Source organism: Oncorhynchus mykiss, chromosome 10 (assembly GCF_057628025.1).
Source record: "Oncorhynchus mykiss isolate SJ-2025 chromosome 10, ASM5762802v1, whole genome shotgun sequence".
Taxonomy (NCBI): domain Eukaryota; kingdom Metazoa; phylum Chordata; class Actinopteri; order Salmoniformes; family Salmonidae; genus Oncorhynchus; species Oncorhynchus mykiss.
The window spans coordinates 80,450,561-80,465,399 of NC_143031.1; the positions used below are offsets into that span (position 1 = coordinate 80,450,561).

At 45.7% G+C, this 14,839-nt stretch overlaps 1 protein-coding gene across 1 annotated transcript in view; it reads right to left on the reverse strand.

Moving 5' to 3' along the window:
• Positions 1-569: 569 nt before the first annotated feature.
• LOC110513305 (high affinity choline transporter 1) overlaps positions 570-14,839 on the reverse strand; it is a 39,331-nt gene continuing 25,061 nt past the window's right edge. The window contains 6 exon segments of the mRNA XM_090188070.1: positions 570-2,434; positions 2,767-2,937; positions 4,865-5,082; positions 5,482-5,635; positions 9,064-9,207; positions 14,158-14,306. Coding sequence (XP_090044196.1) covers positions 2,054-2,434; positions 2,767-2,937; positions 4,865-5,082; positions 5,482-5,635; positions 9,064-9,207; positions 14,158-14,306 — 1,217 coding nt within the window. The 3' untranslated portion in view covers positions 570-2,053.

Below are 14,839 nucleotides of genomic sequence, written 5' to 3' on the forward strand. Positions count from 1 at the left end.
AGAACCATAGAACACACAGCTCTGCATATAGAACCATAGAACACACCTCCATGTAAACCACAGCTCTGCATATAGAACCATAGAACACACCTCCATGTAAACCACAGCTCTGCATATAGAACCATAGAACACACCTCCATGTAAACCACAGCTCTGCATATAGAACCATAGAACACACCTCCGTGTAAACCACAGCTCTGCATATAGAACCATAGAACACACCTCCGTGTAAACCACAGCTCTGCATATAGAACCATAGAACACACAGCTGTGCATATAGAACCATAGAACACACAGCTCTGCATACAGAACCATAGAACACACAGCTCTGCATATAGAACCATAGAACACAACTATAATGTACAAAAACCTCTTAGAAAACAGAGAAAGGTTTTGTTTGCGAGTGGAAGGAGAAAAAGGGGAGTAGAGGGATGAGGTGAAGGAGAAAGAGGAGGGGGGGTGGAGAGGAGTATCTAGCATTCTTGAGTTTTCGTTGTTGTGTGCAGTCGTACTAAATTGCCAGATTTATCACACAACACACACAAACAAACAAACAAAATGGCTGCTTTTAAGACTGGGGCTTCTGGTCACCCCAGATTTTATTTTTTACCTTTATATATCTAGGCAAGTCAGTTAAGAACAAATTCTTATTTACAATGACGGCCTACCCCGGCCAAACCCGGACGACGCTGGGACAACTGTGTGCCGTCCAATCACGGCCGGATGTGATACAGCCACTAGGGAGCCAGAGTTACAGTATAAAAGTTATATTCAGGGAGGATCAATCGGATAGTTGTTTCTCAGTCTCTACCCTTCACCCCCCAAATCACAGTGTCAAAACTGACCCACAAAACATAAACAAACACAAAAAAAAACAAATGTCCATGAACTTTTGTCGAGATTTAGAAAGTTGGACTAGAAGACAGACAGATGCCTGTTAAGGTGTGTTTCCATTCAAATGTCTTGTGTTGATAACAACTGGACGTAGTGAGGTCACACCTACAACAACACAATTTGCTTGAGAATGGACTAATAGTTGCCATATTTTAATCATTCTCATGTGCCTAGTTGTTGCCACGGTGAAACGTCCACTCCTGTAGATCTGTAATAATTGGATGGTGAAACTTGCATTCAGCCAATCAGAAAAGCAAAGCGAGGGCAATTCAGGCATTCTTGAAAGTCAAGACAATCCCTTTCCCTGCAAATAAACATAAAAAACGTTGTTGTTTAAAACAATAGATTTAGCAAGCAGTAGGCATTTAGAATGAACCGTAGGGTATGAACTGCTTTATAGTTGTGTGATGACATCACGTGCCCCGTGTGTACCTTTTATAAGTTATTCGGCAATCATCGTTGATTTGAAAAAAAAAACACAGTTTTGATCATTTGTCGCAATGAAGAAAGTCAGACAAAATAAAACTCCACCCCTTGTGGAAAATGAAAAGTTGTTCATTGGAACGTCTCTCCCAGAGCTGCCGTTGGTCTTCGCCACATTGCTTTTGTGTAACTAGCCCGGGTCACTGGAAACTGCCGAGTGTCTGGCCATTTTTTTTACCAGCAACACAATGCTTTATGATGTCATAATGGGTGTTCTTTCTGATGTTGTTGTTGTTGTTGTTGTTGTTGTTGTTGTTGTTGTTGCATGTTTTTCGACCATCCTCCCGTCTCCAAAATCCTTCGAGTCCTCAGCAGAAACACAAAATGTCCGCCCGACCAAACAAAACCCTTTGCCTCAACATGGCCCCTCAGCAGCCTCCTGTGATGCTCACCCACTCATCCACCCATGGCCGTCCTCAGCAGCCTCCTGTGATGCTCACCCACTCATCCACCCATGGCCGTCCTCAGCAGCCTCCTGTGATGCTCACCCACTCATTCACCCATGGCCCCTCAGCAGCCTCCTGCGATGCTCACCCACTCATCCACCCATGGCCCCTCAGCAGCCTCCTGTGATGCTCACCCACTCATCCACCCATGGCCGTCCTCAGCAGCCTCCTGTGATGCTCACCCACTCATCCACCCATGGCCGTCCTCAGTTTCCATCGCCCCCCTCTGTTCAGCAGCTGGTGTCCAGAAGCTGCTTGTTCACCACCCCCTCCTTGGCCTCCTTGGCCTTTCTACTCTCTTCTTTCTTAAGCCTGGTCAGCGCTGTCACTTTGGCCTGCGACCTCTTGATCTGAAACACGTCCCACCTCTCCGACAGCAGGCCCTTGTTGAAGATGACGGAGGTGACGCCGGAGGCGACGAGGATGGAGCAGAGAGACGTCAGCATGATGGTGGTACGGAACGGGAAGAACTGGGTCATCACGCCCTCCGCGTCCTTCCTGAACCCAGGGAAGTGGATGACAGGGGGAAGGTTGATGAGGGGTTCCCCACTCAGGATACGGAGGACCAACGCTAGGAGATACCCCACACTGGCACCGTAGCCGTTGGACACCTAGCGGAATGAATGAACCAATCACTAGATAGATGAATAGAAACGGATATCACGACATGCAGAATTCACAAATAATCTCTACACACATCCACCACAGGAGGCTGGTGGCACTATAATTGGGGAGGACGTGCTGGTGGCAATGGCTGGAGCGGAATAGGTGGAATGGTATCAAACACACGGTTTACAGGTGTTTGATGCAAGTACATTTGCTCCGATTGGGCCATTATTATGAGCCGTTCTCCCCTCAGCAGCCTCCTGTGATGCTCACCCACTCATCCACCCATGGCCCCTCAGCAGCCTCCTGTGATGCTCACCCACTCATCCAGCCCTACCTTGAAGAAGAGGACACAGACAAGCTGTGGGAACATGATTGTGTATGACATGTCGACGCCCACCAGCCAGAAAACCAGGACACTGTTATCCAGGAAGGTCAGGGCCGTCCCCGCCAGGCCACACACCACCACCGAGGTACGGATCACCCACTGCATCTCCCTGTCTGAGGCCTGGAGGAGAGATAGACACAAGATGGAGGCACAGTGGTCAGCACAGATCAAGACAGATCCAAGATGGAGGCACAGTGGTCAGCACAGATCAAGACAGATCCAAGATGGAGGCACAGTGGTCAGGCCAGATCCAAAATGGAGGCACAGTAGTCAGCACAGATCAAGACAGATCCAAGATGGAGCCACAGTGGTCAGGACAGATCCAAGATGGAGCCACAGTGGTCAGGACAGATCCAAGATGGAGCCACAGTGGTCGGGACAGATCCAAAATGGAGGCACAGTGGTTAGGAGAAACGCAATACAGGAAGCGGATGATGCTGTCTGGTCAGAACGAGGATGATGCTGTCTGGTCGGAACGAGGATGATGCTGTCTGGTCAGAAAGAGGACGATGCTGTCTGGTCAGAACGAGGACGATGCTGTCTGGTCAGAACGAGGATGATGCTGTCTGGTCAGAACGAGGATGATGCTGTCTGGTCAGAAAGAGGATGATGCTGTCTGGTCAGAAAGAGGATGATGCTGTCTGGTCAGAAAGAGGATGATGCTGTCTGGTCAGAACGAGGATGATGCTGTCTGGTCAGAACGAGGATGATGCTGTCTGGTCAGAAAGAGGACGATGCTGTCTGGTCAGAATGAGGATGATGCTGTCTGGTCAGAACGAGGATGATGCTGTCTGGTCAGAAAGAGGATGATGCTGTCTGGTCAGAAAGAGGATGATGCTGTCTGGTCAGAAAGAGGATGATGCAGTCTGATCAGAAAGAGGATGATGCTGTCTGGTCAGAAAGAGGATGATGCAGTCTGGTCAGAAAGAGGACGATGCTGTCTGGACAGAAAGAGGACGATGCTGTCTGGTCAGAAAGAGGATGATGCTGTCTGGTCAGAAAGAGGATGATGCTGTCTGGTCAGAAAGAGGACGATGCTGTCTGGACAGAAAGAGGACGATGCTGTCTGGACAGAAAGAGGACGATGCTGTCTGGTCAGAAAGAGGATGATGCTGTCTGGTCAGAAAGAGGATGATGCTGTCTGGTCAGAAAGAGGATGATGCTGTCTGGTCAGAAAGAGGATGATGCTGTCTGGTCAGAAAGAGGACGATGCTGTCTGGACAGAAAGAGGATGATGCTGTCTGGACAGAAAGAGGATGATGCTGTCTGGTCAGAAAGAGGATGATGCTGTCTGGTCAACATGTTGTCCTTAGGATTCAACTCACTGCTCCTAGCGTGTCTGTCTGTCTGTCTGTCTGTCTGTCTGTCTGTCTGTCTGTCTGTCTGTCTGTCAATAGGCCCCATTACTTCTCGAAGCCAGCAGTAGGCATGTGTGTGTAATATAGTGGTATGATAATCTGGCAGTAGGTATGTGTGTGGATAATATGTAATTTTGTGATTGGCTGTAAATATCATGCAGCTGCCCACACAACACAAGGTTGTCTATACATAATGCTCTTAACCAATCAAAAGCCCTCGTTTTCAGACCCCCAACAGAGAAAAACAGGAACGAAAAACATGTTTCCCAAGAAACAGTTGAATTCAAAAAATATTAAATCCTCTGTCTCCTAGAACAGCAGGAGGGCCAAATGGAGACGTGTGCGTGTGCGCGTGTTTTCATACAAGTGAGCGTGTCACAATAGAAGTGCTTGGCTACAACAGGATTGTGGTTGTTTTGCCAACAGTCTGTTTTCTGTCTCAATGTATGCTAGTGGTGTTGATGTTTGTCTGAGTTTGGTCATTTGGGGACGTTTCGGTGGTTCTGTGACGTTTTAAGACGACTTGTTGTTGTTTGTGACATTTTAAGAGCCCTTTTAGGATGACTTTCTAACGTCACAATAACGTCATAAAAATAAAAATAAATCCACTGATGGGTTTTGTGACGTTGAAGTAACGTTGAAGTAACGTTGAAACAACAATGAAGTGACGTTTTGTAATGTTCTCCGACCTGATTCCTGATGATGTTCTTGTAGATGTTGGAGGAGAACATGGAGGCGGAGCTGAGGAGGGCGGAGTCCATGGATGACATCACGGCGGCAGCAACGGCCCCGATGCCGATGACGGAGACGTAGGAGGGGGTGAGGTACTGCAGGGCGATGGGGAGGATGGACCCGGCCTGGCCACGCTCGTATGGGGTCGGAGAACCATAGCTAGTCAGGTTCCAGTCTGAACAACACATAAATAAACATTAGTCATTGGTCCAGTTTGTGAAATAATCTTTTTATTTTAGGTTCACAAACCCTCACGGACCCTTTTCTAGTGCAACAACTGGCTGCTGTGTGGCAATTTTGTGCTTGTTGCATAACCTCTAACAAACAGACACTTCCTGTGGAGTTGTACTGTTCTGTCACATACCCTCACTACGGTGTGTGTGTGTGTGTTGTGTGTGCTGTGTGTGGTGTGTGTTGTGTGTGTGGTGTGTGTTGTGTGTGTGTGTTGTGTGTGTGTGTGGTGTGTGGCGTGTGTGTGTGTGTGGTGTGTGGCGCGTGTGTGTGGTGTGTGGTGTGTGGCGCGTGTGTGTGGTGTGTGGCGCGTGGCGTGTGCGTGTGTGTGCGTGCGTGTTACCTGTGGATGCAGCGACAGCCCCCACCAAGACAGACGGGATGCCCAGCACCAGGCAGAAAGCTGAGGAGGCGAAGCAGGTGACCTGAGCCTGGGTGTAGGACGACGCTGATAGGATCCTCTGGTAGAAGGCCTGATAGGCCAGGCCTCCCAGAGCCTGAGAACACAACATGTCATCACTAACAGGTGCTAAGTGGCATAAACAAATCCACGTCCAGCCACCCGTGTGGGTTTGACATTTTAAAAAGCCTTTAATGAGGCCATTATTAAATTACACCAATGTGTATTGTCCTACGCCTTCATCAAGGTGTCTGTTTTGTCATTTAGAGAATATAGTGAATATATCCTTTTAATGTGGTGGGGCACCAGGAGAAACAAAAATACAACTATTTACAAAAATAAATAAAAAACATTTAGGACATTTCTTTACACCATGATAGGTTCTAGTCCATTCCAAGGCAATAACAGACGTATTGTTGAATTAATATAGTGAAAAACCATAGTTTATTTACATTGAGATGTGGCGGTCTCCCACCCTGGCTTTTTAAAATTTGATTTAATCTTTATTTAACTAGACAAGTCAGTTAAGAACTAATTCTTATTTTCAATGACGGCCTAGGAACAAGTGGGCTAACTGCCTGTTCAGGGGCAGAACGACAGATTTTTTTAATCTTGTCAGCTCTGGGATTTGAACTTGCAACTTTCCAGTTATTAGTCCAACGCTCTAACCACTAGGCTACCCTGCCGCATAATGACTTTTGTAATTCTTCAACACTAGGACTTCAATATAACATCTTGAGTTGTTCTGTTATTAAATGGAAACATGCTGATCTGAATGTTGTTCCCGGTTTTGATGACACTCCCGGCACATACACATTAAAAGACTGTAGAATGAATGCGCCTTAATTGGCCACACCCCTACGATTGTAATCAGGAAGTGGGATTGCATTCCTCTGCATCGTGGCCACATGGTGAGTCTGCCAATATTTCAAAGAACAAATCTTCCGTATTTTTTAAGAAGTATCAATACTGAAAATATATATTTCTAATGGTTTTGGGACTAAAAATATGTTTTTTAGGGATGTATATCAGTCCAAAATATAGCTGCTAGTCATATCTTAGCTATGGGGAATCATTTAAAGTCCAAAATAAGTTTAAATTATCAAAACTAAAATGGTCACAATCTAAACAATGTGATTGGTTTTGATTATGACACTTGATTGTTACTCCAATGGTATTTCTTTACATCGGTTTGAAAAACGCATCTGCTGTGATAATCTACATTAAACACGTACATGATTATTTGTAGATTTGTTAAGGACAGTCAGGGACATCCGTAAGGTGCCAACATGATTATTTATTAAGGACAGTCAGGGACATCCGTAAGGTGCCAACATGATTATTTATTAAGGACAGTCAGGGACATCCGTAAGGTGGCAACATGATTATTTATTAAGGACAGTCAGGGACATCCTTAAGGTGACAACATGATTATTTATTAAGGACAGTCAGGGACATCCGTAAGGTGCCAACATGATTATTTATTAAGGACAGTCAGGGACATCCGTAAGGTGCCAACATGATTATTTATTAAGGACAGTCGGGGACATCCGTAAGGTGACAACATGACTATTTATTAAGGACAGTCGGGGACATCCGTAAGGTGCCAACATGATTATTTATTAAGGACAGTCAGGGACATCCGTAAGGTGCCAACATGATTATTTATTAAGGACAGTCAGGGACATCTGTAAGGTGCCAACATGATTATTTATTAAGGACAGTCAGGGACATCCGTAAGGTGGCAACATGACTATTTATTAAGGACAGTCAGGGACATCCGTAAGGTGGCAACATGATTATTTATTAAGGACAGTCGGGGACATCCGTAAGGTGCCAACATGACTATTTATTAAGGACAGTCAGGGACATCCGTAAGGAAGCAACATGATTATTTATTAAGGACAGTCAGGGACATCCGTAAGGTGCCAACATGACTATTTATTAAGGACAGTCGGGGACATCCGTAAGGTGGCAACATGATTATTTATTAAGGACAGTCGGGGACATCCGTAAGGTGCCAACATGATTATTTATTAAGGACAGTCGGGGACATCCGTAAGGTGGCAACATGATTATTTATTAAGGACAGTCGGGGACATCCATAAGGTGGCAACATTATTATTTATTAAGGACAGTCAGGGACATCCGTAAGGTGCCAACATGATTATTTATTAAGGACAGTCGGGGACATCCGTAAGGTGGCAACATGATTATTTATTAAGGACAGTCGGGGACATCCATAAGGTGGCAACATTATTATTTATTAAGGACAGTCAGGGACATCCGTAAGGAGGCAACATGATTATTTATTAAGGACAGTCAGGGACATCCATAAGGTGGCAACATTATTATTTATTAAGGACAGTCGGGGACATCCGTAAGTTGGCAACATGATTATTTATTAAGGACAGTCAGGGACATCCGTAAGGTGGCAACATGATTATTTATTAAGGACAGTTGGGGACATCTGTAAGGTGGCAACATTATTATTTATTAAGGACAGTCGGGGACATCTGTAAGGTGGCAACATGATTATTTATTAAGGACAGTCGGGGACATCCGTAAGGTGGCAACATTATTATTTATTAAGGACAGTCGGGGACATCCGTAAGGTGGCAACATGATTATTTGTAGAGTTATTAAGGACAGTTGAGGACATCCGTAAGGTGGCAACATGATTATTTATTAAGGACAGTCGGGACATCCGTAAGGAGGCAACATGATTATTTGTAGAGTTATTAAGGACAGTTGGGGACATCTGTAAGGTGGCAACATGATTTGAAGTACAGCAGATAGACAGAGATCTTCTCTGAGAACAGAGTGGATAAAAACAGACCCTGTGCGATATAGAGAATATCTGAAAACAAAGGGAAAGAAATGCTAAAAGAAAGGAAGAAGGGAAAGGTCAAATTAGTTTTGTGGGTTTTTTTCTGAGAGGGAGAAGAGGTAGATAGAGGTCAAGTCAAAGACAACACAGTGCAGCAGTGAAAAGGCCCAAAGACGGAGCCAGAGGATCCCAGAGAGGAGAATGGAATGGCACGGCTATACCATGGTGGAGCAGGGGCTCCCAGAGAGGAGAATGGAATGGCACGGCTATACCATGGTGGAGCAGGAGCTCCCAGAGAGGAGAATGGAATGGCACGGCTATACCATGGTGGAGCAGGGGCTCCCAGAGAGGAGAATGGAATGGCACGGCTATACCATGGTGGAGCAGGGGCTCCCAGAGAGGAGAATGGAATGGCACAGCTATACCATGGTGCAGCAGGGACTCTCTAGAGGAGAATGGAATGGCACGGCTATACCATGGTGCAGCAGGGGCTCTCTAGTGGAGAATTCACCTGCCCCTCATGTGGCAAACCATGTGGTTCTCGCATGGGCCTGCACAGCCACATGCAACGGCACAAACGCAACCTCATCAACAACCACAATTGGTAGCAGTGTCATCATCAACATCGACGGCAGCCGCAAGTTAGTGTGTGTACCTACGTCTGTGCGTGCGTCTGTGTGTTTTCGGTCACTCACCAGGACCATGAAGTCGTCAATCCACTTCCCCGCGTCTCTAAGCTCCAGCTTGCCGACCCAGGGGGCCTGGAACGTCTCGTTGAATGCGGTCAGAGTGATGTCCATGGAGTTTGGGTTGGTCATCATAAATGGTACACAGATCCACTGTGAGAGGAGAGTAGAGGTGAGGGGGGAGGAGTTAGGGTTGATCATCACAACAGATCCACTGTGAGAGGAGAGTAGAGGTGAGGGGGGAGGAGTTAGGGTTGATCATCACAACAGATCCACTGTGAGAGGAGAGTAGAGGTGAGGGGGGAGGAGTTAGGGTTGATCATCACAACAGATCCACTGTGAGAGGAGAGTAGAGGTGAGGGGGGAGGAGTTAGGGTTGATCATCACAACAGATCCACTGTGAGAGGAGAGTAGAGGTGAGGGGGGAGGAGTTAGGGTTGATCATCACAACAGATCCACTGTGAGAGGAGAGTAGAGGTGAGGGGGGAGGAGTTAGGGTTGATCATCACAACAGATCCACTGTGAGAGGAGAGTAGAGGTGAGGGGGGAGGAGTTAGGGTTGATCATCACAACAGATCCACTGTGAGAGGAGAGTAGAGGTGAGGGGGGAGGAGTTAGGGTTGATCATCACAACAGATCCACTGTGAGAGGAGAGTAGAGGTGAGGGGGGAGGAGTTAGGGTTGATCATCACAACAGATCCACTGTGAGAGGAGAGTAGAGGTGAGGGGGGAGGAGTTAGGGTTGATCATCACAACAGATCCACTGTGACAACAACATGAGGATCAGTGAGTATTATACTTCCAGAACATTTCAAGTTAAGTAGCTCAAATTGTTTTCACTGCACTCCCTAAAATACATGTCCTCCAACCTACGGTAGAAAGCTGACACGTGTCCTCCAACCTACGGTAGAAAGCTGACACATGTCCTCCAACCTACAGTAGAAAGCTGACACATGTCCTCCAACCTACAGTAGAAAGCTGACACGTGTCCTCCAACCTACGGTAGAAAGCTGACACGTGTCCTCCAACCTACGGTAGAAAGCTGACACATGTCCTCCAACCTACGGTAGAAAGCTGACACATGTCCTCCAACCTACAGTAGAAAGCTGACACATACATGTCCTCCAACCTACGGTAGAAAGCTGACACATACATGTCCTCCAACCTACGGTAGAAAGCTGACACATGTCCTCCAACCTACGGTAGAAAGCTAACACATACATGTCCTCCAACCTACGGTAGAAAGCTAACACATACATGTCCTCCAACCTACGGTAGAAAGCTGACACATGTCCTCCAACCTACAGTAGAAAGCTGACACATACATGTCCTCCAACCTACGGTAGAAAGCTGACACATGTCCTCCAACCTACGGTAGAAAGCTAACACATACATGTCCTCCAACCTACGGTAGAAAGCTAACACATACATGTCCTCCAACCTACGGTAGAAAGCTGACACATGTCCTCCAACCTACGGTAGAAAGCTGACACATACATGTCCTCCAACCTACAGTAGAAAGCTGACACATACATGTCCTCCAACCTACGGTAGAAAGCTGACACGTGTCCTCCAACCTACGGTAGAAAGCTGACACATGTCCTCCAACCTACGGTAGAAAGCTGACACATGTCCTCCAACCTACAGTAGAAAGCTGACACATACATGTCCTCCAACCTACGGTAGAAAGCTGACACATGTCCTCCAACCTACGGTAGAAAGCTAACACATACATGTCCTCCAACCTACGGTAGAAAGCTAACACATACATGTCCTCCAACCTACGGTAGAAAGCTGACACATGTCCTCCAACCTACGGTAGAAAGCTGACACATACATGTCCTCCAACCTACGGTAGAAAGCTAACACATGTCCTCCAACCTACGGAAGAAAGCTGACACATGTCCTCCAACCTACGTTAGAAAGCTGACATACATGTCCTCCAACCTACGGTAGAAAGCTGACACATACATGTCCTCCAACCTACGGTAGAAGCTGACACATACATGTCCTCTAACCTACGCTAGAAAGCTGACATACATGTCCTCCAACCTACGGTAGAAAGCTGACACATACATGTCCTCCAACCTACGGTAGAAAGCTGACACATACATGTCCTCCAACCTACGGTAGAAAGCTGACATATATGTCCTCCAACCTACGGTAGAAAGCTGACACATACATGTCCTCCAACCTACGGTAGAAAGCTGACACATGTCCTCCAACCTACGGTAGAAAGCTGACATACATGTCCTCCAACCTACGTTAGAAAGCTGACATACATGTCCTCCAACCTACGTTAGAAAGCTGACACATACATGTCCTCCAACCTACGGTAGAAAGCTGACATACATGTCCTCCAACCTACGGTAGAAAGCTGACATACATGTCCTCCAACCTACGGTAGAAAGCTGACATACATGTCCTCCAACCTACGGTAGAAAGCTAACACATACATGTCCTCCAACCTACGGTAGAAAGCTGACATACATGTCCTCCAACCTACGGTAGAAAGCTGACACATGTCCTCCAACCTACGGTAGAAAGCTGACACATGTCCTCCAACCTACGGTAGAAAGCTGACACATGTCCTCCAACCTACGTTAGAAAGCTGACATACATGTCCTCCAACCTACGGTAGAAAGCTGACACATACATGTCCTCCAACCTACGGTAGAAAGCTGACATACATGTCCTCAAACCTACGGTAGAAAGCTGACACATACATGTCCTCCAACCTACGGTAGAAAGCTGACATGCATGTCCTCCAACCTACGGTAGAAAGCTGACACATGTCCTCCAACCTACGGTAGAAAGCTGACATACATGTCCTCCAACCTACGGTAGAAAGCTGACACATACATGTCCTCCAACCTACGGTAGAAAGCTGACATACATGTCCTCAAACCTACGGTAGAAAGCTGACATACATGTCCTCCAACCTACGGTAGAAAGCTGACATACATGTCCTCAAACCTACGGTAGAAAGCTGACACATACACATTGTTAAAGGTCCAATGAGGCTGTTTCTTTTTTAAAATCTCAATATCGAATAATTAAGTCCTGGAATTGTTTTCAATTAAAATGGTAAAAAAGGAAACAAAAATCACTTCTTAACCAATAATTTATCTGGGACTGTCTGGGAGTGGTCTGTTATTGTCCGAGAGGTTTGGAACTCTTTCTTATTGGTCTATTAACTCATTTCCCGCTTGGTGATGTCACCAGGCAGGCCAAAACTCCATCCTAGAACAACTAGCAGAAACTTCAGTCGGCTCTTACACTAAAATGGCATTATCATAATTTTCACAATTTCACAGTATTATTCCAGCCTAGTGTGGAAATATATATAAAACACAAGAAAATCTCGATTTGAATGCACTGGGCCTTTAAGTATACAGTGCCTTGCGAAAGTATTCGGCCCCCTTGAACTTTGCGACCTTTTGCGACATTTCAGGCTTCAAACATAAAGATATAAAACTTTTTTTGTTTAGAATCAACAACAAGTGGGACACAATCATGAAGTGGAACGACATTTATATTTCAAACTTTTTTAACAAATCAAAAACTGAAAAACTCGGCGTGCAAAATTATTCAGCCCCCTTAAGTTAATACTTTGTAGCGCCACCTTTTGCTGCGATTACAGCTGTAAGTCGCTTGGGGTATGTCTCTATCAGTTTTGCACATCGAGAGACTGAAATGTTTTCCCATTCCTCCTTGCAAAACAGCTCGAGCTCAGTGAGGTTGGATGGAGAGCATTTGTGAACAGCAGTTTTCAGTTCTTTCCACAGATTCTCGATTGGATTCAGGTCTGGACTTTGACTTGGCCATTCTAACACCTGGATATGTTTATTTTTGAACCATTCCATTGTAGATTTTGCTTTATGTTTTGGATCATTGTCTTGTTGGAAGACAAATCTCCATCCCATTCTCAGGTCTTTTGCAGACTCCATCAGATTCTTCCAGAATGGTCCTGTATTTGGCTCCATCCATCTTCCCTGTCCCTGCTGAAGAAAAGCAGGCCCAAACCATGATGCTGCCACCACCATGTTTGACAGTGGGGATGGTGTGTTCAGCTGTGTTGCTTTTACGCCAAACATAACGTGTTGTATTGTTGCCAAAAAGTTCAATTTTGGTTTCATCTGACCAGAGCACCTTCTTCCACATGTTTGGTGTGTCTCCCAGGTGGCTTGTGGCAAACTTTAAACGACACTTTTTATGGATATCTTTAAGAAATGGCTTTCTTCTTGCCACTCTTCCATAAAGGCCAGATTTGTGCAATATACGACTGATTGTTGTCCTATGGACAGAGTCTCCCACCTCAGCTGTAGATCTCTGCAGTTCATCCAGAGTGATCATGGGCCTCTTGGCTGCATCTCTGATCAGTCTTCTCCTTGTATGAGCTGAAAGTTTAGAGGGACGGCCAGGTCTTGGTAGATTTGCAGTGGTCTGATACTCCTTCCATTTCAATATTATCGCTTGCACAGTGCTCCTTGGGATGTTTAAAGCTTGGGAAATATTTTTGTATCCAAATCCGGCTTTAAACTTCTTCACAACAGTATCTCGGACCTGCCTGGTGTGTTCCTTGTTCTTCATGATGCTCTCTGCGCTTTTAACGGACCTCTGAGACTATCACAGTGCAGGTGCATTTATACGGAGACGTGATTACACACAGGTGGATTGTATTTATCATCATTAGTCATTTAGGTCAACATTGGATCATTCAGAGATCCTCACTGAACTTCTGGAGAGAGTTTGCTGCACTGAAAGTAAAGGGGCTGAATAATTTTGCACACCCAATTTTTCAGTTTTTGATTTGTTAAAAAAGTTTGAAATATCCAATAAATGTCGTTCCACTTCATGATTGTGTCCCACTTGTTGTTGATTCTTCACAAAAAAATACAGTTTTATATCTTTATGTTTGAAGCCTGAAATGTGGCAAAAGGTCGCAAAGTTCAAGGGGGCCGAATACTTTCGCAAGGCACTGTATTGGCATTTCCTTTCAAATAAAGTTGGATTCGATTTGAATGGCTATGACTGATCATCAGGCTGAAATATTCTTCAAATAAAGTTGGATTGGATTCAAAATGGCCACCTGTCACTCACCAGACTGAGGAAGATGAGGATGAGCTGGATGACATCGGTGTAGGCTACAGAGTAGAGTCCTCCCAGTAGAGTGTAGATGATGGCCACCACAGAGCTGATACAGATGGAGTAGACATAGGGCAGGTCCAGAATCACACTCATAGTGCCACCTGCAGCACACAGGGAGGGCAACGGAACACTGAGCTACGGAACACTGAGCTACGGAACACTCAGAACACTGAGCTACGGAACACTGAGCTACGGAACACTGAGCTACGGAACACTCAGAACACTGAGCTATGGAACACTGAGCTACGGAACACTCAGAACACTGAGCTACGGAACACTGAGCTACGGAACACTCAGAACACTGAGCTACGGAACACTCAGAACACTGAGCTACGGAACACTGAGCTACGGAACACTCAGAACACTGAGCTACAGAACACTCAGAACACTGAGCTACAGAACACTCAGAACACTGAGCTACGGAGCACTCAGAACACGCATCATCAGCAATAGAATGTTCACAGACCGTTATCAGTGATTGGCTGATAACCTACTGCTGTATAGATGAACCACTCTGCTTCTCCTTCTGGAGACTAAATGCTGGTTCTAATACTGCATAAATGTACTGCAAATACTAAAGTAATATCATAGAAACAGTGGTGAGCCTGGTCAAGTACACTATAATACTTTTCTA